Source organism: Xiphophorus maculatus, chromosome 24 (assembly GCF_002775205.1).
Source record: "Xiphophorus maculatus strain JP 163 A chromosome 24, X_maculatus-5.0-male, whole genome shotgun sequence".
Lineage (NCBI taxonomy): Eukaryota > Metazoa > Chordata > Actinopteri > Cyprinodontiformes > Poeciliidae > Xiphophorus > Xiphophorus maculatus.
Window position 1 is genome coordinate 5,655,892 of NC_036466.1, and position 23,550 is coordinate 5,679,441.

Consider the following 23,550-nt stretch of genomic DNA (forward strand, 5'->3'; position numbering starts at 1 on the left):
ATTTTGGAAAAAAGAAAGCCAAATGTTTTAAATCACTTAATATATATTGGGAGAGACCCAGGGCCACTCCCTCGACTCAAACTCAAACAGCGATACGCAATTACTTGAGAGAGAAAAAAGATCAACTTTCCAGTTGAATCCAGTTCAGATCAAAACTCCATGAAGCCTCTAAATCACAGGTGTCAAACTCCAGTCCTCAAGGGCCGGTGTCCTGCAGTTTTTAGATGTGCCACAGGTACAAACCACTGAAATGAAATGGCTTAATTACCTCCTCCTTGTGTAGACCAGTTCTCCAGAGCCTTGCTAATGACCTAATTATTCTATTCAGGTGGTGCTGCAGAGGCACATCTAAACGTTGCAGGACAGCGGCCCTTGAGGACTGGAGTTTGACACCCCTGCTCTAAATGGAGCCCAGTTTGAATTGGATCTTTATTGATCCAAAGAGATAAACAATATCAGACACTAAATGACAGACAAGAGAAAATAAACAGGAGGAAAATCTTTGACACAGAGTGCTGCATTAGACACCAGACAGATAAAACTGCACTGTTTTTAAATAAATCACTCAGAAGCTGAGTTGATGCTTCTGAGTACAATTCGCATATTTAAAAGCGAATCGTGTCCAATTTCCAGCACCAGGCTCACTTATAGAAGTGAGGATTTTTCTGTCCTAATTTGAAAATGAAATGAGAAAAAAACTCGGAACATAAACAAGTTTAAAAAAAACACAGAAGGTGCAACAAACCTGCAGCAGCCTCATCTTGTTGATGTCAGCTAATGACGTCATCATTTACAATAACAAATAGCCCATAAAAGCATCACTTGGACCCAGAATCTACCTGACTTTTGTCATTTGAGTTGTTCTACATTAAACCCACAGTCAGTTTCTTAATCTGTGGTAAATACCATCTGGGGCCCGATTGTTATCCAGACCATATGGGTCCAATTTGAAGTGCTGTTATTTATTATTTAGTATTTGGTGAAATATGCATTTTCATATCAGGCAGTAATTATAAACCCTGTATTGTTAACTATTACATCATAAATATACCATATATGATGCATTTTTTCCTATTTCTCTCTTTAATGACACACTTCCACCCCTCCTAGATGAATTAGATGAATCAGTTCATTTCTACAGCAGGTAGAGATAAGAGAGAACCAGCAGGACACTGACCAGCCAATCAGATGTTCTCCTGACTGAGAAAGTGGGATAATATCTCATCTCTGCAGTAGGTTGGGTTTTTAAAGCTCTTCATAACCTCTTAAAACATCCTGATGAAAAATGAATCAAACCTACTTTAGAAAACTGAGAATCAACAACCAGACAGTCAAGACATAATATGTTAGATATCACTGTTTTAATTTTTTTTTAAATTTAGGTGGGTTTCATTTTTTTAAAAGGAAAAAAGGAAAACTAGAAAGAAAATGTATTTATAATAAAGCAGATGTTGAGTTTCTCTAATAAATGACACCTGGACTCTGAAAACACTGATATAAAGGTCTAATAAAAACACAACAGATTTATTAAGTTTCATTGTTACAGGAGCAATGAAGAAATATTTCAGTAAACAATTATATGGTTTCATTTCAAAGGTTAACTTTTAATGTTTTTAAACGTTCCTCTGAAAACTGCTGATAGTTTTTTATGTTTTCTAAACTCTAAGTGTTTAGAAACACTAAAATGTTGTACATATGTGTAAGTACCGTATGTAGTTATAAATAGTTGTCTCAGAGCTGAATCCTCTTTGGTTCTAATTCAGGGGTGTCAAACTCCAGTCCTCAAGGGCCGGTGTCCTGCAGTTTTTAAATGTGCCACAGGTACAAAACACTGGAATGAAATGGCTTAATTACCTCCTCCTTGTGTAGATCAGCTCTCCAGAGCCTTGCTAATGACCTAATTATTCCATTCAGGTGTGGTGCAGCAGAGGCACATCTAAAAGTTGCAGGACAGCGGCCCTCGAGGACTGGATCTTGACACCCCTGTTCTAATTGGTCCATTCAGAGAGAAACCAGCCGCTGAGCTGCAGTAGCGTCAAGGTCCAGTTCTCCCAGTGCAGTAGTTCAATCAGCCACTAGAGGGCGCAGGACGCCTCCAGCTCCTCGTGGTTCTTCTTCAGCTGATTTTCTGCAGGTTTTCTGCTTTCTTGGGTTGATAAACAGGAAGTGTGAGGATGGCAGCTTCACCTTCATCATCCTCCTCTTCCTCAGCTGCAGCATCAGTGATCCTAGAGGTCCAGTTCATCTCCTGCTGATGCTTCCAGTTCTTCTGGGTTTCTGCTGCTCAGCTTCAGATCTGCTTCACTGGCAGCTTCAGCTTTTCTGTCTGGACCAACAGATGATTGATTTGCTGCTGGAAACGGTGATGGTGCAGCAGATCCTGCAGGGGGCGCTCTGGGGCTTCAGTGTTCAGGTCGGTTACAGTCACATCTCCCAGACTCCTGAATCTTCTGGTTCCTTCCTGAAATGATTTCCTGCAATAAAATGTTGGCTGGAAATGAGCAGAAAACTGAGAAAAACCTGAAAAAGTTCAAATCTGACCTAAAGTTTTACAGCTCAACTCACTGTTGATACAAAGGAAAACATGAAAATAAAGGTGTTTGTTGTCACCTGAAAGGGGGAGGAGCCTAAGGTGCTTCCAGATGCTTAAAGTGTTTGAACCAGCACAGCTGCTCAGTGGCGAATCCAACGACCAGAAGGTTTTCTGCACTTTCATCCCACGGGTGGTTTTCATCAGAGCAACATCTGAGTGGTCTCCTAAGAAACTTCAAGAAGTAATGTTGTTAGTAGTAACTCTTAAATCTGATAAACTTCTAACCTTTGCTGTTTGCTGGCCATAGATTTTAACCACATCTATGGTAGTGAAATAGTTAAAATCCTATTTTAGCTCTAACGATGATTGAAGCTTCATTATTGCTTTAAAAAGTGTATTAAAGGTAAATGTTAACTATTTATTTTAGAGTTTAGCGGTAAACGAACTACGTCTCCCGTGATGCTTTGCGCTTTCTCTCCCAAAGGAAGTAGTGGAATCCAAAAAGTGTTCCTCCCATCATTTGGTGAAGGTAAGACTCCACACGTGTCGACGGTTTTAGCTTCTCTGTTCTCTCTCTTTTTTTCGTTAGTAATTTAGTTTGTGTGCAAACTTTGCATGTTTTTCTCACTGTGACTCCACGCAGTGTGTGTGTGTGTGTGTGTTAATGTTTAGTTGCGTGACGTCACATGTGTCCCCGCAGCTTCCACGGAGGGTCAGTCCACCCACGGAGAGCGGGGAAAGCACAGCAGGCGAAACGGGCTGCGAGTAATTCTTGGTTCATACCAACAGAGGTTGGTAAATGTTGTGCATGTCGACGTCTTTTTGCTGCTAGATTCACTTTAAAGTCAACAATATTTAGAAGTGTTAAGGAAATATGATTATTTTTAATGCTTAATACAGTTAATCTTAAAAGGTATATGGAACACTCTTATTTTGAACAAGGTTGTGTTAAGCGTTTAAAATTAAACCAGATGGGTAAGCATTCAGAGACACAGGAACCAAATGCTGATTAAGGGAGATCTCTCAATGGGACCCCCACTGTGAGGCCAGGCCACAGGCGAAGCCATAAAATTTGCATTTTCCTTGGGAGACAGAGATTTTAGATTTCTCAGGTATCTGTGAGGTCTTATCTCAGGTCGTTCTGTACTCAGAATGACCGAGGGAGCCACGGGGGGTCAGGGCCAGCTATCCGCTCTTTTGTTTAGGTAGAAGGCAGATGGTCCTTTTGATCTTTGCGTAGATTGAGGGGAGTTCCAAGTTTCTCTGGGAGCTTCCAGTTGGTCAACAAGGGGAACGCCTAGAATGCATAAATTAAATAGAGAAACGCCTCTTTACTATATGATTTCGTGTTAGGAGAAAAAATCCAGAGAGTTGCCACTTTTTTGCTTTTTGCATTGGCTCTCTCTCCAAAGACGTCTTTGCTTTTTGTTTGTCTTTGTTTTGTGTCTGTCTGTCTTCCCCTTGTGTGTCTTTATTTTGATGAGAAAGGTGCATATCTCTGTTCCTCTGCAGCTTTGTTGTTGATTGCTTTGTATGAGATTAAACTCTGTGATCTGTGATGTCAACACGCTTTGTTGTTGTTTCGTTTTAGCAGCGCGCCGCCACTCTCCAAGGACTCGGGAGAGAAAAGAGGAAAGAGCCAAAACTTTTTGTCCAAAACTAGCGTTAAATTACCTCTTTTTTTACAGAAGAGAAACGCTTAACAGTGATGGATGCAAATAAAACCTTCATTATTTTCTAGCGGCATTTTAAATCTGCTCCCAGCTTATTAGATGTACTTTTCTATCAGTTGGTTTCAGGAGGTCACATGAGCCCAGTGACTCCAATCAGAGTTGAACATGTTCAGCCAGGGTCCAACACTGGACTCTGTGTTCTCCCAGAGATTGGCCCGTTTATCTTTACTCTGTTTCTGCAGTAATCTGGGGCTCCACATCAATGCCGATTGTGTTAAAAGTCCAGTTTCGTTTTTCTTCCAGCTCATTGGTTTGATCTCTACGATTTCATCGGACCTCCATCCCCTGGAAAAGGTCACGGCTCTTCCTGCTAAAGGTCAGCGCTTGCATAATTGCACGGTGGCTTCGCACGGTGAGAGAAAATCCTCCTTCAAGTCGAGTCTCTTGTGGTTCCAGTTGCGATGGCGGAGCGGGTTCTGGTGGTAGGAGGCGGGGGACGGGAACACGCTCTGGCCTGGAAGCTGGCCCAGTCGCCCCGGGTCCAGCAGGTTCTGGTGGCTCCCGGAAACGCAGGAGCCGCCAGCTACGGCAAGATCAGCAACTCTGGTACCTGAGGGGCTGTTGGACCTGCTAACTGCTCAACATAGGATGTATTTTAGCTGAAGTCACTTGACAGAATTGAAAAACAGAGGTGAGCATCTGTAGCTTTCTGTTGCATTTCTGCAGAGGTGTCGGTGAGCAACCACAGCATCCTGGCTCAGTTCTGTAAGGACCACCAAGTCGGTTTGGTCGTAGTCGGACCCGAGGCGCCGCTGGCAGCAGGTGGAGTCGATTCCAGTTTCTTATTGTGGGATCAAACCTCAGGAGGTTCTGACCCGTATCGTCTCTGTAGGTATGGTGGACGATCTGACGGCGGATCTTTTCTTATTTCTGTAGACAGTCTTTAAAAACAGATAAAAGTATTTAAATGACATTAACAGCAGCAGCATAATATTGTATGTGTAATACATTTATTTACAGATTAATTCAGTTCTACAAAAGACTGCAATTAACGAAGTAATATTAAGTACTAATAATTTAAACTTTATTAACTTTTTATATTTAATTTTTCTCTATTAGCCGCTTTAATCCTGCTTGATGCTCCTATCGCAGGTGAATGAATTTTATTTCAAACATATTTTTATTATTTATATTTTTTCATTCCTTGAGTCTCAAAATTTCCCACAGTGAATCGTTTTTGGAGGATTTTTATAGAATAAGTTTTATTTTCCATGTACTAACCCTGCAGTGACTCTTATTTAACATTAATGTAAGCTGATTTGATTTGGCCTGATAAAAGTGAAAATGAGATCAAATAAACTGTAATTAATATGAAGAGGAATATTTGTAGTTGCGATAGTTCACCACCAGAGGGCAGTGAGCGCTCATAATCCTCCATCAAACGCCTGTTAAACTGCAGTTTGTTCTGCTGGTTTTCTGCTGAATCCTTGAAAAAAGCTGCTCAGCTTCAGATCTGCTTCACTAACAGCAAAACAGAAATACTGAAGCTTTTCCATCTTCACTCTAGTTTTTTCACTCTGTTAAATCTAACTGAACTATTAATGTTTATTCAGATGAATCAAACTTTGGCTCTAGAGGAAAACACAAGTTACGTGACTTCCTGTGAAAATAGAAATTGAAACCAACTTTGGTCTCCTTCAGATCAGCCTCCATTTTGAGCTGCAGGATGGAAATAACTTGCTGACTTGTTACTAGAGGTAAGTGTTGCCGCTCCGGGTCCCTCCGTGTCTCTCGGCTCTCTGGAGCCTTTCTAACCGATGAACCCACCGAGGCTTCCCGGGGCCTCAGTCACCTCGGCCTGGGTCGCTCGGCTCTCATAGGGCCTGGTCCCCGCAGCAGCGCTCTGTTTACTTTATTGAAGGCCTGATCTAGAAAGGAATTAGATCAAATGAAAAACTTTATTGTGAGACGTTGCTGCTTATAAAGTGATGCTAAGTGAGGTTACATTATGCGACTATAAGGAACAAAAAGAGAAATATTGAACACACTATAAACACACAGCTCAGTTACTGCGCAGTTAACCTGGTGAATGATCAGCTATGATCTACCATGACAGCAGCATCTAAAGCTGATCTGTTTGTGTGGAGCAATAATGAACTTTTCAGATTTAATCTAAATAAATTGAGAACTTAATGTAACTTTTACAGTCCATCAGTTCTTGCTGCAGCGACTCTCTCTGGTGTTTTAACCTAAAAAGCAGAACTAAAACATTGTAAACTAGTTTCTCTGCTTGTTGAAATCAGCAGGAAGTGAATCACATCACTCCGTCCCTCATCAGTCTGGGGTTCAGCAGAAACTGATGTTTCTCTTGTCTGTGGATCAGAACCGGCTTTAAGCCGTCCACAGATTTCCTCTCTTCCTCCTCACTGAGTTTGATCTTTTTCCAGGTTTTCCTCTTGTTGCTCCTTTCAGCAGGAAGAAACTCTTTGTCTCTCAAAGCTCTGCTGGAAATATGCATCCAGATCCAGACTGACTCTTACCTGAAAGGTTGCTGTGTTTAGCAATCAGTATCTGCAAAATCGGAATCGATCAGCCAGAAAACTGCAGTCGGTTCAACCCTAAAAATAACAAAACTTTTAAATGGAGCAATAATAATAAAATAAATAATTTCACAAACATTTTAGATCAGTTGTAACAAACTAGTTTCTAACTAAAAGAGTTGCATTAATGTGTCTCTTTATTTTGAAGTTCAATCAGATCAATAGACTAAATATGTTTCAGGCCTCGCTGAGTGTTTGGGGGCTTCATCCCCCTATTGAGGCAGCTGTTTACCCATGATTCCTTGCAGTGGGTCCAGCTGGTACCTCAGCTGGACCCGGTTCTGTCTGGAGGAGAGCTGTGGACCCGACCTGAGCTGCTGCTCCCTCAGAACCTTCTGCTCACTGACTCCCTCCATACAGAGCTACAATAGAGTCATGATGCATTCAAGTCCACTGGGAGCTAAATAAGTTCACTAGTTCATAGGAAATGTTCACTCATTCATTCAAATGATTCACTCTGATCCTCTGAACACATGATGGGAACCAGCTTTCTGCTTCACAGGACAGTTACTGGAACCGGATCACTGGTCTGACTGGTTCTGGTTTCTCTCTCCAAAAGGCCAGAAGATGGAAGATCAGGACAGAGCAGAACCTCCAGGACCCATCAGTCCATCTATGAGGAGTGACCGGTCCAAAGGTCATCCTCCAGTGTTCAGTAATGAACCTGGACCATCAGACAGAAAGTAAGAAACCATTTTCTAACTGATTCATGTGAATCTATAGAGATATAAAATAAATGATATTAACTGGTTGATCTTCAGTGTTTCAATAAACAGTAACTTAATTTTCTTACTTATTAATTTAAAGTTGGACATGAAGGATGTTGGTCAGTAAATCAGTAGAGTTTGAATGAAAGTCTGAATGAATTAATATGGATTAAAATGTTGCATGGAAACAAAAACAACCAAGCTTGTGAAGAGCAACAATTCAGATTGTCTGTAATCCCACTGAAGCAGTGAAACCCAGCATCTTCCAGACTGGGAACACTGGCATCAGTCATGATACCAAATATAATTCAATGAAGTACTTAAAACCAGAAATCATCAATGTTCTGAGGTTCTGTTCTGACCCAGTTTCTGGTCCCTTGTTTTTTGTGGACCTTTATGAACATCTTCAGCTCCAGCCTGTTGCTAGTGAAATATTTCAGTGATGAAGAAATGTCTTCACAGGAGCAGCTTTGGTGAGGTGGAGCATCCATCCTGCTGTGCTTTGGGTCAGAATGTTCTGATGGATCCGGTCTGTACCAGCTGCCCCCAGTGTGGGAAACGACCCAGAACAGGATCTGGACGGCTGACAGCCAATCAGAGCAGCTGTGCTCCAGGTGAGACTGAACTCCTCCAATCAGAGCTTCCTTCTATCGTCTCTGTGGAACCAGATCCACGTCTTTAGTTGAGATTTGGAAATTCAAGGTTTAAAAGTCTTTTTGTGGTCAGTTGTTTCAACTGAATCTGTGTTTTTCCAGCTGGTGTAACTGGAACTTATGTCCAGGTAACTGGGCTTAATAAAGTCCTCATTTAATTTGAGCCTGTTCAAAAAAATGGCCTCAAGATAAATGTACAAATTTAACTTTTTATTTTGTTCATTTTTAAAATTATAAGTGAAGACTCTTACTCTGAAGGGTCAGGTTGCAGCATAACATGTCATCAGCTGTAAATAAAACAAACACTTCATAGAATCAATTTGATGATTCTTACAGATAATTTTATTTGTGTTTCAGCACATTATGAGGTTAAGGGGAATGAAATAACAGAGAGGATGGCTAAGGAGAGCAGCAATCGGGTTTTGGTTGATGTTAATGTGACGTTTAGCATAACAGAAATAAAGTGTATAATAAAACAATAAAAGAGAGGTGGGGGTGTGCCGTGGTGGCGTACTGGTTAGCGCGACCCGTATTTGGAGGCCTTGAGTCCTCGACGCGGCTATTGTGGGTTCGACTCCCGGACCCGACAACATTTGCCGCATGTCTTCCCCTTTCTTCTTCCCTGTTTCCTGTCAGCCTTCTATCACATAAGGGACACTAGAAACCACAAAAGACCCCATGGAGGGGTAAAAAAAAAGAGGTGGCAAAAGTTATAGGTCAGCAAATTGCCCAGCTGCCAATATGGTTAATCTGACCTTGCTGAAAATGATTTTTGTTCTACTTTTATTGGTTATTACACCAGGCCTTTAAGGTTCTGCTGGAAAATTGGAGTTTCTAATTTGGGAAATGACTAAAGGACAATTCTACGTAATTTCTTTCTACCTTGAGCATCTTTAATGTGATCTACTTCAAAAACTAAAATATGTAGACTTCAATCATGGTGTAGATTATTCAGGCCAGAATATCTAAAAATAAGTTTGTAGTTTTTTGTTTCCTAAACGAAGCTGCATTAAAGCTTTGATTTGTGAAGCTTCAATACAGGTTTGATTTCAACCCTTTTAATGTATCTGGACCACGGTCACCATGTCTCTCTATGAAAAGGGAGGACATGGTGGATTTCACTAAGCAGAAAGTGATTTAAACTCTGTTACAGAGTTTAAATCATTTTCTGCCCATTAGAAAGTGACTTTGAGTAACCTCAGAGGTCACTGAAGTCTCTGAAAAGCTCCCTGGTTCAAGGTGTGGTTGAGGTTCAGCCTGGCAGATGATGGTAAATGTAGAATATAGTAAGGAGTTATGTTACAGAGAAGCTTCTTCAGGAAGTGAATAGTTTGTGAGATCCAAATGGTTTTGGAGACAATCAGGCAGATGAATGTGAGGACAGCAGAGCTGCAGCAGACAACAGAGGAGTGGAGGAGAATCTGGGGACCAACAAGGCATCCTTAGACCATGGAGGCACAGAAATCACAAGAGGTGAACTGGAGAAAGATTACTAGAAACAATAACTACATGCTATAGTGAAGAGTTAAAAACTCAGAGAGATAACTAGTAACTTGTCCCCTGTCTGCCAGATCCTGGTTTTTACCTGGATTTATGGCCAAATGTTCACTAATCACAATCTATAGTTTAAAGTTTTCTGCTATTAGTGTAGAATAATGTAGCCCATATTTTAAGAGTGCAAGTATTTCAGCTTTTAAACTCAAGCAGATTGAAAATGCTCAACCAGTAGGTGGCCCTAATGGGTAAAGGCCCTTTACCCATTTCCTGAATGGGAAGCTCAATCTGAAGCCAACTTCAGCTCTGTAAAATCCAAACTGTTTCCTGAGTTTGATTCCATGAATGAGAAGTTAGATGGTGAACCACAACTCAGACCTCAATAAAACCTAAACTAACAGGAGCTGTTCCCTCTGCTGGACGTTGTTTCCATCAGAACTAGTTTGATTTGGCCATAATTTTGTGATAAAACAGCAGTGGCCTCAGAGGCCATCAAAGAGGACAATTTGATACATGGGTCTATGCAGTTGTTTATTAAATTAATGTCTATTTTTGCAACTCTCATTCCAAGTATTTTGTGTAGTTTTGACTGCAAATATCTCAGTAAACTTGAAATAAGATGAAAATATACAGATATTGTCTCAGGAAGATATAGAAGTTTGTTTAAAGTCCATATTTCTTGAATATTTTTCAATTTCCATATAGATTTTCTATATTTTAAACTTGTTTAGAGAAAGGTGTTTTCTGTTGCTTTTTAATGGTGTTAATATTTTTCAAACACTGAGAGCTGAAATAGATTTGAAAGATAAAACTTTACATCCCAATGAATCAACAGCAGCAACTTTAACTTTAAGTCGTGACTTTTGTTATTCTTACCATGCAGAGTTTTTATAAAATTTGGGTTTTTTATTTATTGATTTACTTTTTTCTCATCCATTAAAGCTGATGCACAAATTGTCTCTGAGAATATCAAAAAATTATTGTTTTCCTTATGTTCAGCTGAAGTGTCTCCTCTCCTGTCTTTGTCTCTTTCTTCAGATTTTGATATTCGGTGTCAGAGTGACCATAAAGCGTCTCTGAAGAAGTTCCAGAGTCTCTCTGAAGGCGTCGCTGAACCTGGAAATCAAACCGTTCTGAACCAGATCTACACAGAGCTCCACATCACAGAGGGGTTAACTAGAGAGGTCAACCAGAAACATGAGGTCAGACACATTGAAACAGCATCCAGGAAACAAGAAACAACAATCAGAAGAGAAGACATCTTTAAAGTCCCACCTGGAAGAGATCAACCAATCAGAACAGTGATGACCATGGGAGTGGCTGGCATTGGGAAAACACTGTTAACACAGAAGTTCACTCTGGACTGGGCTGAAGGCAAAACCAACCAGAACATTGATTTCATATTTCCATTCACTTTCAGAGAACTGAATATGTTGAAAGAAGAAAAGTTCAGTTTATTAGGACTGATTCATAAATTATTTTCTAAAACCAAAGAAATCAGCAGCTTTGAAACGTTCCAGGTTCTGTTCATCTTTGATGGTCTGGATGAAAGTCGATTTACTCTGGATTTCAAGAACAATCCGATCCTGACTGATGTTACAGAGTCCAGCTCAGTGGATGTTCTGGTGACAAACCTCATCAGGAGGAAACTGCTTCCCTCTGCTCTCCTCTGGATAACCACACGACCTGCAGCAGCCAATCAGATCCCTGTTGAGTGTGTCAGCATGGCAACAGAGGTCAGAGGGTTCACTGACCCCCAGAAGGAGGAGTACTTCAGGAAGAGATTCAGAGATGATGAAGAGAAGGCCAGCAGGATCATCTCCCACGTCCAGAAATCAAAAAGTCTCCACATCATGTGTCACATCCCAGTTTTCTGCTGGATCACTGCTAAAGTTCTGGAGGATGTGATGAAGACCAGAGAGGGAGAAAAACTGCCAAAGACTCTGACTGAGATGTACATAGCATTCCTGGAGGTTAACTTCGCAATCAAGAAGGAAAAGTATGATGGAGGAAAAAAGACAAGATCAATCTGGAGTCCAGAGAACAAGAAGCTGATTGAGTCTCTAGGAAAACTGGCTTTTGAGCAGCTGCTGGAGGGAAACCTGATCTTCTATGACAAAGAGCTCAAAAAGTGCGGCATCAACATCAAAGATGCTGCGTTGTTCTCAGGAGTGTTCACTGAAATGTTTAAAAGAGAGAGAGGGACGTGCGACATCTCCGTCTACTCCTTTGTTCATCTGAGCATCCAGGAGTTTCTGGCTGCAGTCTACATGCTCCACTGTTTCACCAGCAGGAAGTCAGAGGTGATCAAGACGTTTCTGGGAGAAAAATACAGAGAAACATCTCTAGATGAGTTCATGAAGGAAGTCATGGAGAAATCCCTCAGCAGTGAAAATGGCCACCTGGACCTGTTTGTCCGCTTCCTTCATGGTCTCACTGTGGAGTCCAACCAGAGACTCTTAGAAGATCTGCTGGGTCAGACAGAGAACAGTCCAGAAACCATCCAGAGAATCATCACCAACCTGAAGGAGATGAACACTGATGATATCTCTCCTTTCCAAGATACAATGACCAATGATAGAATCTCTACTGACAGAAGCATCAACATCTTCTACTGTCTGGTGGAGATGAACGACGTCTCATTTTATCAGGAGATCCAACGGCTGCTGGATTCAGGGACGTATCTCTCAGTGACTGACTGTTCAGCTCTGGCCTTCATGCTGCAGATGTCAGAGGTTCTGGATGAGTTGGACCTGGAGAAGTACAACACATCAGATTATGAACGACTGAGACTGCTTCCAGCTGTGAGGAACTGCAGAAAGGCTCGGTGAGTCCAGATGTTTTCATTGTGTGAATGCTGATTCAGCTCTATTGTCCTCCTGTTTCTTCTTCTTCTTCAAGTTGCTTCTGGATGTTTTTGGTCTTTAACTTCTTCCTTCATCCTCTGGACTATTTCAGCCATTCAACCATCTAAACATTCAGCTCATCCAGGACAGCTGCAGCTTTTGGTTTTAGACATTTTGATCATTTTAAAAATATTTATCTTTTTATCAGTTTTCATGTTTAAATGCATAAAAAACCCTGAAATCTAGAAAAAAATCTATTTTGTCTGAAAGATCCAATCAGCCAGAGAGACTTTTACACTTTAAACTCCTCTTCACTCATTGAGCCGCTACTCCTTTTAGGATCTTTGTCTTTTTTTATAAAATCACTGTTTAGATTTGATGGACACTTTAAAATAACCCCAATAATTACTGCTGTTGTCATGGAAACCAGTTAGAAACTTGGTGAACCAACTTTTCCTCCTCCCACTAGTTTCCTCTGAGTTTGTAAATGAGAGCAAAATGTGGTGATTGTTGTCTGGCTCCAGAAAAAGTCCTAGTTTCTGTCAGATCCTCCCAAAGCTCTGAGAACTCTGCTTCCAGAGCTGGAACCATTTTCCTCATCAACTCTTCATCTGCAGCTTTTGTTGAAGCTGTTAGCCATGAAGACCTGGAGAGACATGAGCTTCAACTCTTTAGACATCCCAGCCTCTTCTAGTTACTGGAGAACTTTCACTGCTTCACCATGAAAAATGCTGCTGGACCCAAACGCTCTGTTTTGGTCTTCAGCTCTTTAAGAGTTTAGCAACAATTTCTTCTGACATCCAAACCTTTGTTCCTCTGAGCCAAACGATCTAGTCCAAGTCCGAGCTGTGAGCAGTTCCTCCTCCTCTCCATCATCTCCAGTAGTTTCCTTCATCAGCTGCTTCATTTTAGTCTGTTTATGATCCAGATTGATTTCATTAGAACTGAATTTATTTCTTCTCTAATCACAGACTTGGTGACTGTTTGATCCAAAATGCTGAATGTGAAGTTTTGGCCTCGGCTCTGAAGTCCAACCCAGATCTGACTGAACTGGAAATAAATCAGATCAACATACATGTAGGTGGAGACTCTGATCTGAAGCCTCTGGTTGAGATCCTGGAGAGTTCAGTCAGTAAAGTGAAGATTCTGAGGTTTGTTTTCTTTATTTATACAATAAAATCATTCATTTATACTTTAAACATTAGTTTAATTAATGCTTTTTTTTCTAATATATTTTATTTCATAACAACCTGTTTAAATGTCAGAATATAATCTCTAACTTTTTACCTTATATATTATTTTTTTCTTATTTCAGACTTTGAGATTATTGAACTTTGTTTTTCAGTTTTTTACTTTAAAATGTTTTTTACTGATGAACAAAATGAGTAAAATAATTCAAATGATGTAAATTAATGATGGAGATGTTTCAGTTTGGTTTGGTAAAGATTCAGATTGTTTTATTTCTCATTTCTGATTCTCATCTTTACATCCAGAATGAAATGTTGTTCCTCCAGAGTCGAGCCACAAACACTGACAAGTTCAAATCATCATTAATGACCAAATCTAAGAAATGACTGATTGTAGAAAAGCAAATCTAGATGAAATGAATGAAAGTGAGGTTTGCAGCAGCAGCAGGTTCCTCAGCTTTGTCCTGAAGCTGTGGTTCTGTTGGGCCGGGTCAGAGAGGAACCGTCCTCTTCAGTCTGACAGCTGTCAGTCGGTTGGAGCCTCGTCTCTGTGATGATGCTTCATCAGGTCACGTCTCCTTAGGAAATAATGGCCTCCATTGGCTTTCAGCAGCTTTAATAAGAACCCAAGGCCATTAATGAACAAACTGAGTGGTTCTGATCCAGTTACCAAGTCGGGTCTCCAGCTGATGATCAGGAACCAGCAGAAATAGCTCAACTCATCCAGGCTGATAGAAAACTTTGAGTTTCTTTTTGATCAAATGTTCTGGTTCTGCTGGTTTGGACTCTTTAAACCAGTTTGACTGGATCAGATGTTAGAATCAGTTCATCATGTTTCTTTTACATTCAGGGAAATTAATTTTCTACATTTTTATTATTTATTTGTTCATGTTTCAGTTTTAACCTGCATCCTGTTGGCTTCAGCTCACATCTTTTATTCTTTATTCAGATTGAATTACTGCAGTTTGTCAGAGACCAGCTGGACTTCTCTGTTCTCAGCTCTGAAGTCCAACCCGACCCATCTGACAGAACTGGACCTGAGCGGAACCAACCTGGGAGATTCTGGAGTGAAAAAGCTCTGTGGTTTTCTACAGACTGAAGGCTGCAGACTGGAGACATTGATGTATGTAATTATATAATTATTGATATTTCTGTGAATAATTATATGTATCCATCCATCTATCTTCTTCCGCTTATCCGAGGTCGGGTCGCGGGGGTAGCAGCTTCAGAAGGGAGGCCCAGACTTCCCTCTCCCTGGCCACTTCTTCTAGCTCTTCCGGGGGAATCCCGAGGCGTTCCCAGGCCAGCCGAGAGACATAGTCCCTCCAGCGTGTCCTGGGTCTTCTCCGGGGCCTCCTCCCGGTGGGACGTGCCGGGAACACCTCACCAGGGAGGCGTCCAGGAGGCATCCTGACCAGATGCCCGAGCCTCAGCTCCTCTGGATGTGAAGGAGCAGCGGCTCTACTCTGAGTCCCTCCCGGATGACTGAGCTTCTCACCCTGTCTCTAAGGGAGAGCCCAGACACCCTACGGAGAAAACCCATTTCTGCCGCTTGTATCCGCGATCTCGTTCTTTCGGTCATGACCCAAAGCTCATGACCATAGATGAGGGTGGGAACGTAGATCGACCGGTAAATCGAGAGCTTCGCTTTTTGGCTCAGCTCTCTCTTCACCACGACGGACCGGTACAGCGCCCGCTTGACAGCAGACGCTGCGCCAATCCGCCTGTCGATCTCCCGCTCTCTTCTTCCCCCATTCGTGAACAAGATCCCGAGATACTTAAACTCCTCCACTTGGGGCAGGACACCCCCCCTGACCCGGAGAAGGCACTCTACCCTTTTCCGGCTCAAGACCATGGCCTCGGATTTGGAGGCACTGATCCTCATCCCGGCCGCTTCACACTCGGCTGCGAACCGCTCCAGCGAGAGCTGCAGATCACGATCTGATGAAGCCAAAAGGACCACATCGTCTGCGAAAAGCAGAGATGAGATCCTAAGGCCACCAAATCGGATCCCCTCAACACCTTGGCTGCGCCTAGAAATTCTGTCCATGAAAGTGATGAACAGAATCGGTGACAAAGGGCAGCCCTGGCGGAGTCCAACTCTCACCGGAAACGAGCCCGACTTACTGCCGGCAATGCGGACCAGACTCTGACACCGGTCATACAGGGACCTGACAGCCCGCATCAAAGGGCCCGGTACCCCATACTCCCGGAGAACCCCCCACAGGGCTCCCCGAGGGACACGGTCGAACGCCTTCTCCAAGTCCACAAAACACATGTAGACTGGTTGGGCGAACTCCCATGCACCCTCCAGGATCCTGCCGAGGGTGTAGAACTGGTCCAGTGTTCCACGACCAGGACGAAAACCACACTGCTCTTCCTGAATCCGAGGTTCGACTATCCGACGGACCCTCCTCTCCAGGACCCCTGAATAGACCTTGCCAGGGAGGCTTAAGAGTGTGACCCCTCTATAATTGGAGCACACCCTCCAGTCCCCCTTTTTGAACAGGGGGACCACCACCCCAGTCTGCCAATCCAGGGGAACTGCCCCCGATGTCCATGCGATATTGCAGAGTCGCGTCAACCAACACAACCCTACAACATCCAGAGCCTTAAGGAACTCCGGGCGGATCTCATCCACCCCCGGGGCCTTGCCACCGAGGAGCTTTTTAACCACCTCGGCGACCTCGCCCCCAGAGATTGGAGAGCCCAACCCAGAGTCCCCAGGCTCCGCTTCCTCAGTGGAAGGCATGTTGGTGGGATTGAGGAGGTCTTCGAAGTACTCTGCCCACCGGCCCACAACGTCCCGAGTAGAGGTCAGCAGCACACCATCCCCACTATAAACAGTGTTGGTGCTGCACCGCTTCCCCCCCCTGAGACGCCGGATGGTGGACCAGAATCGCCTCGAAGCCGTACGGAAGTCTTTCTCCATGGCCTCTCCAAATTCCTCCCACGCCCGAGTTTTTGCCTCAGCAACCGCCCGAGCCGCATGCCGCTTCGCCCGCCGGTACCCATCAGCTGCTTCCGGAGTCCCACAGGCCAAAAAGGCCCGATAGAACTCTTTCTTCAGCCTGACGGCATCCCTCACCGACGGTGTCCACCAGCGGGTTCGAGGGTTGCCGCCGCGACAGGCACCGACAACCTTGCGGCCACAGCTCCGATCGGCCGCCTCGACAATGGAGGCACGGAACATGGTCCACTCAGACTCCATGTCCCCCACCTCCCCCGGCACGTGTTCGAAGTTTTGCCGGAGATGGGAGTTAAAGCTCCGTCTCACAGGGGATTCCGCCAGACGTTCCCAGCAGACCCTCACAACACTTTTGGGCCTGCCAGGTCTGACCGGCTTTCGCCCCCACCACCGGAGCCAACTCACCACCAGGTAGTGGTCAGTGGACAGCTCCGCACCTCTTTTCACCCGAGTGTCCAAGACATACGGCCGCAGATCCGATGAAACGATGACAAAGTCGATCATCGAACTGTGGCCTAGGGTGTCCTGGTGCCAAGTGCACATATGGACACCCTTATGCTTGAACATGGTGTTCGTTATGGACAATCCATGGCGAGCACAGAAGTCCAGCAACAGAACACCGCTCGAGTTCAGGTCGGGCGGGCCGTTCCTCCCAACCACGCCCCTCCAGGTCTCACTGTCATTGCCCACGTGAGCGTTGAAGTCCCCCAGTAGAACAAGGGAGTCCCCAGGAGGAGCACTCTCCAGTACCCCCTCTAAGGACTCCAAAAAGGGTGGGTAATCTGAACTGTCGTTCGGCCCGTAAGCACAAACGACAGTCAGAACCCGTCCCCCCACCCGTAGGCGGAGGGATGCTACCCTCTAGTTCACCGGGGTAAACCCCAACGTACAGGCGCCGAGATGGGGAGCAACAAGTATGCCCACTCCTGCCCGACGCCTCTCACCTTGGGCAACTCCAGAGTGGAAGTATGTCCAGCCCCTCTCAAGGAGACTGGTTCCAGAACCAGAGCCGTGCGTCGAGGTGAGACCGACTATTTCTAGCCGGAACCTCTCGACCTCACGCACTAGCTCTGGCTCCTTCCCCACCAGAGAGGTGACATTCCACGTCCCAAGAGCCAGTTTCTGCAACCGAGGATCGGACCGCCAGGGTCCCCTTCCTCTGCTGCCACCCATCCCACACTGCACCCGACCCCTTTGGCCCATCCCACGGGTGGTGGGCACATGGGAGGGGGGGCCCATGTTTCCTCTTCGGGCTGAGCCCGGCCGGGCTCCATGGGTAAAAGCCCGGCCACCAGACGCTCGCCATCGTGCCCCCCCTCCAGGCCTGGCTCCAGAGTGGGGCCCCGGTGACCCGCGTCCGGGCGAGGGAACACCAAGTCCAAGGTTTTCCTTCATCATTGGGGTCTTCGGGCTGCTCTTTGTCTGGTCCCTCACCTAGGACCTGTCTGCCTTGGGTGACCCTACCAGGGGCATGAAGCCCCAGACAGCATAGCTCCTAGGATCATTGGGACACTCAAACCCCTCCACCACGATAAGGTGGCAGCCCATGGAGGAGAATTATATATAATTGATCATAAATCAAATTAATTTCTTCTGTTCTAATAAATATTTTCTGAGTTTGTTCCTGGACTTGGATCCAGAGTTTAATTTAGTCCCTCTGTGTAACTGAGTTGGACCTGCTGACCTGAGGTCAGAACAGGACAGCATTCGGACCCCCAGTGTGTAGAAACCCCCCTCATGTGAAGCAGGTCAAAGGTCATTCAACCCAGTCTAGAAAAGTGAATTCCTGGAATCTGACAGGAACAAATCAATAATCAATGATTGATGCTTCAACACTTTGATCAGAACCTGGAATGATTTTACTGACTAAAATCCTCCAACACCACATGGCCCAGTACCAGGTTCTGGTTCTGGTTCTGAAGTCAGCAGGTCTTTATTGAAGCAGCAGCTTGTTGGCATTAATATTCATGAGAATCTTTAACTGGTTCTGTTGGACTGGTTAACCTGCATCCTGTTGGCTTCAGCTCACATCTTTTATTCTTTATTCAGATTGTTTGACTGCAGTTTGTCAAAGATCAGCTGTGATTATTTGGTCTCAGCTCTGAAGTCCAACCCGACCCGTCTGACAGAACTGGACCTGAGAGAAAACAACTTGAAGGATTCAGATGTTCAGCAGCTGAAGAATCCTGTAAAGACTTTAAAGTAAGTAAATGTTTCTATTGAGTCCATCTCCTGTCAGCATATTGAACTAAACCCAGTTAGCATCAAAGCAAAGATCCAGTGTTCCCAGTAAAGCTGCAGCTTCTCAGTGGGAGGAGAATGGTTCAGGCTTCCTGATTGGACACAGAGACAGCAATCAGCCAATCAGAGGAGCAGCAGCTTGCTGTGTTCCTGCGTTTGTGTTGGTGTGAAGATGAGTGTTGTTGCTGTGTCCATGTCTCCAGGAAGTCCAGCTGGACTCCAGCGTCCAGCCGTCCAACATGTCTAGAGACAGTGGTCCTCATCCATCAAACTGTGGCAGCAGCAGATCTGATCTCAGATCTGTTTGTTCTCTCAGTTCAACAGGAAACAACTGATCGGGTTCATCTTGGTCACAGCTCTGAGATCAGTCTGACTGCAGCCTGGAAACCATCTAGTGGATGTGCTGCGTCACTGACTGCTGCTGGAGAGAGGCTGGAAACACTCACTGATCTGCTCTCTCCTTCCTTCTTCTCTCTGCAGGTTCGATGATTCTGACTTGTTCGACTGATGATCTCAGTAAAGTAGAGAATGGTCTCAACTGGAAAGTTGATCTTTTTTCTCTCTGATTCATTTTCATCCTGGAACCAGAAATGGTCTGAGAATGGAAACATGGGAATCATTTTCAGTTCAGCTTTGAAGCCATGAAAGACACTTCAAACCTCTTTTCTCTGCTGCTTCTTCCTTCTGCTGACATGAAAATGTTCCTCAAAGCTCCACAGATAAAAAGATGCTTTACTGGAAACTGCAGAGAAACTTCAGCTTCCATCACAGAAACCAGTTTAACCAGTTTAGAACTGGATGTCCTACAGAAACTCTGATCTTAGAGCAGTTTTCAGGAACATGTGGAACCTGGAAAAAAAAAAGATTTTATATATTTTATGTTCATTGTAAAAACTAAATCTTGAAGTTTTACGTCATCATTGATTCTCAGCTTTAATTTCTCTGTTTGTTTTGGTTTTTACTTTTTTAACTCCATATTTCATGTTTTGAGTTTTCTAGAGAACTTCAGGCTCTTTACTGTGATTTTACTGATTTATTCAAACCTCAGAGAATCACTGGGATAATGTGCTGATTGGTTCATGTTTGATTTTCATAATTCTTCTAATGCAATGTGGGTTGCTGGATGTTTAACGACCAAATAAAGTTTTTTTAAAAAATCTTTGTGTATTTTTTATGCAGCTGACTGTGTACACATATAATAACTAAACCTTCATTTTAATCCTCCATGCCGTTTTTGCTGTATTATAAGTTTTCACATTTAGTTTCACAGCTTAAATTAGTAAAAGCAGAAACATCTCAAGTTGATTTCAGCTTTAAGCTACTAATTTAGCCAGCAGTTTATTTTTGCAGTATTCAGACTGAAGATGTTTTTTTAATAAAACAGATGAGAATCAATCTTTTCAATCAAAACTCGATGAATTAAATCAGCTATTGAATTAGAATAATAACTTGTATAAAACTGCCATTTCTGTCTGGTTAATGGTGCAGCAGATCCTGCAGGGGGCGCTCTGGGGCCTCAGTGTTCAGGTCGGTTACAGTCTCATCTCCCAGACTCCTGAATCTTCTGGTTCCTTCCTGAAATGATTTCCTGCAATAGACCCTTTTCACAGTGACGTCAGACAATGGCCGCCATAACTCAAAACTGGGTATCTTTACTTCCGGTGTGATTTTGCCTTGGGAACCAAGCTGAAAACTTCCCGCATTCTCATAATCTTAAGGATATAATAAAAGGTAAGTTTAATAATAACAGCTTTAAGTGTTAGATAGCTGTTACTAATCATTGTAAATTCACCATTCTCTATCTGTGTATAAAATAAACAGCCTCCGATCGGAGAGTAAACCACCTAGCAGCAGCTTTAGCCACATTTAGGAAAAATATACTCTCTGTCAGCGCTGTAACGTTTAGAGGTTCATTTTCTGTATTAATGGAAAATAAAAACAAGACAAAAGCCACAAATAACAGTTGGGCTTGACGATATTTCTGTTTTTCCAGCAACAAAATGCGCATCTCCATGCACTGTTCATGTTTCTGTCACTGCTAACTGTCACAGAGTCTCTCCCAAAGACGCAAAGAAGGAATAAAAATAAATACACAAGAAAATATTAATGTGCAATGATTTGGATAAATAACTTTAATCTGATTACTGGATTTGAAATACGAACTCGTTAGATTATTCGTTACCGAAAAAGTGGTCCGATTAAAGGCATTACAAAGCAGCGGCGGCACCGGACATCTCTGCTTATAACAAACAAATCCCTATTTTATGGGATGAGTGGCAACTCCAGTCTATAATTTAATAATCTGATCAAGATTAGAGCCTAAAACGTTATAGTTCAAAAACAGTAAAAAGTTCTGGTTAAGGAACAGTTATGTCACGTAGTTAGCTAGCTAACAAAATTCACTAATGCTAAGCTAACGGTTACGCAAAACAAAAATACCTACCTTCATAGTCAAACAGGTATTGTTCGGTGAAGAATTTGTAGCCTTTGTCTAATTTAGATTTTTTTGTCAGAGAGAACTGGTTTGCAAATCGTGATATATCTTCAAATCTTATTTTAGGCAAATGTTTTAGAGACTGTGTAAACTCCATGCTCCGGTGATCTGTCTGATCAACATATGCTGTCAGATTTATACATCTCTCTCTCTCTCTCTCTCTCTCTCTCTCTCTCTCTCTCTCTCTCTCTCTCTCTCTCTCTCTCTCTCTCTCTCTCTATATATATATATATATATATATATATATATATATTTATATATATATATATATATATATATATATATATATATATATATATATATATATATATATATATATGAAATAGACAACTTTATCATTACTTACTATGTACACCGGAACTAAGGATACACAGCTTCGAGCCAAAACGGAAGTTGTGTGACGTCATGTGAAAAGGGTCTATAAAATGTTGGTTGGAAATGAGCAGAAAACTGAGAAAAACCTGAAAAAGTTCAAATCTGACCTAAAGTTTTACAGCTCAACTCATACAAAGGAAAACATGAAAATAAAGGTGTTAATTGTCACCTGGAAGGAGGCGGAGCCTCAGCTGGGTCAGGGGGCGGAGCCTCAGGTGTGTCAGCTCTAGTCAGGTTTGGATCAGAACCGGTTCAGACTCCATGCAGCAGCAGAGCAGAGTCTGTATATTTTTTGTTATTTAATAAATTATCTTAAGAAAACGAAATTGATAGAAAGCATATAAGGTTTCTTTTATTTTTCTTTTTTGGGGGGGTTGGGGGGAAATATATGTAGCATCCCGATCCACACTCCATTCCAGTTCATGGCGGTAATGCACATCAATAAGTTGCTTGCCAACCGCCAAAAAAGAAGAAGAAGAAGAAGAGCAGCGTCTGGATCAGGTGAGTGTTCACTTCTTGTTTTGCTGATGTTTTATTTACAATGTGAAATTAATCCACAGCATAAACAACTAAGCAGGTGTAAGTGAACCAGGGTGTGATATTATTTAAAACAATGTGGTTGCAAGGAAGTAAGTTTGGTAAGACTTTATTTGAAGGGGTGCACGTAAAAAGGACATAGGATTCTTTATAAATGTTGAATTAGGTTTGAATTAGGTCCGCTGTATTTTATATTTCTGTTTTTTTGTCAATGTTTTGGTAGCGATCTGGACAGGTAATGTCCTGTTCTGCAGTGCCGGGGGGCCAGACGGGTGTAAAGATAATTTTCTGGACCCGGACTCAGACCTCAGAGACGCAGAGTGATGGATCCTCTGGGGAGTCAGAGGCAGGAGGCTTAAATGAAGTGAGCTCTGCTACGTGAGCGCTGAGGATTAGAACAAGCAGAAACTATTATTAGTGGTTTATTGTGTTGCTGAGCAGAAACTTGGTGCAGCTTTGGCTATTTTATAAAAGTCTTGTGGAATAAAATTATTATTTACAGTGTGTTTACTTTTATTAGAAGTTTATTTAATATTAATCTTACAATGTTTAATTAGTTTATTATGTCTCACTCAGTCTTACAGAGTCATTGTTTCTCTTTTTAGCCTTCACAGTTTGCCTCAGTGTGTCAGAAGCTTAGCAACAGGCGATAAGTAAATAGTTGTCATACCTTGAGGAGGGACAAGACCAGACCGACGGCGGAGAGATTATTATTAGGCACAGAATATTCTGTCTGAAACCCATTTTTAACTGAAAGTTGCATTTTTCTCTGTGTGTGTATTAATCTGATTAGCTCCTTGGGAATGTTGTTGGTGACACTCTGTCTGCGGGAGAAGGACGGTATACAGTATATGTAGAGAGGTGATTCCTTTGTCTAGTTAGATCTCTTCTGAGTTCTCCATCTGTGCAGATGTAAAATAAAGCTGTGTTTTGTTCTTTCTCTTTAACAAGGTTTGGACTTTGTTAATTTTTCTCGCTCCACAATTTGGCGTCACGAACAGGATTCTTCCCGGTTCGTCCTTCCGGTGGACAGCCAGGAGAGGGCTGATCACCAAGACCCTCATCTCCATAGCAGGCCTGTCAGAGAGTGAGGGGATCCATTCATTTGATCAACTTTGGTGGAATTCCTGTTCCTCTTGAAGAAAGGCATCCCCACAGCATGATGCTGCCCCCACCGTGGATTAGAGATGAGACCATGACTAGTTGTGCCTATTCTCCCTCCTGAGCTGTAATATTTTCAGC

At 43.0% G+C, this 23,550-nt stretch overlaps 1 protein-coding gene across 1 annotated transcript; it reads left to right on the plus strand.

The window, feature by feature from the left end:
• The first annotated feature begins 11,542 nt into the window (after window positions 1-11,542).
• On the plus strand, window positions 11,543-20,059 carry LOC102234499 (NLR family CARD domain-containing protein 3-like). Its single transcript, XM_023329918.1, has 5 exons — window positions 11,543-12,487; window positions 13,478-13,657; window positions 14,643-14,816; window positions 18,711-18,863; window positions 19,383-20,059. The coding sequence occupies exons 1-5, from the start codon at window positions 11,568-11,570 to the stop codon at window positions 19,408-19,410; spliced, it is 1,455 nt and encodes a 484-aa protein (XP_023185686.1). The 5' UTR covers window positions 11,543-11,567; the 3' UTR covers window positions 19,411-20,059.
• Window positions 20,060-23,550: the final 3,491 nt, after the last annotated feature.

Coding starts and splice junctions, on each gene's coding strand:
- LOC102234499 (XM_023329918.1), top strand. CDS start 11,568: ATGAAGACCAGAGAGGGAGAAAAACTGCCAAAGACTCTGACTGAGATG. Junction 13,658..14,642: donor AGTAAAGTGAAGATTCTGAG/GTTTGTTTTCTT, acceptor TTCTTTATTCAG/ATTGAATTACTGCAGTTTGT. Junction 18,864..19,382: donor AATCCTGTAAAGACTTTAAA/GTAAGTAAATGT, acceptor TTCTCTCTGCAG/GTTCGATGATTCTGACTTGT.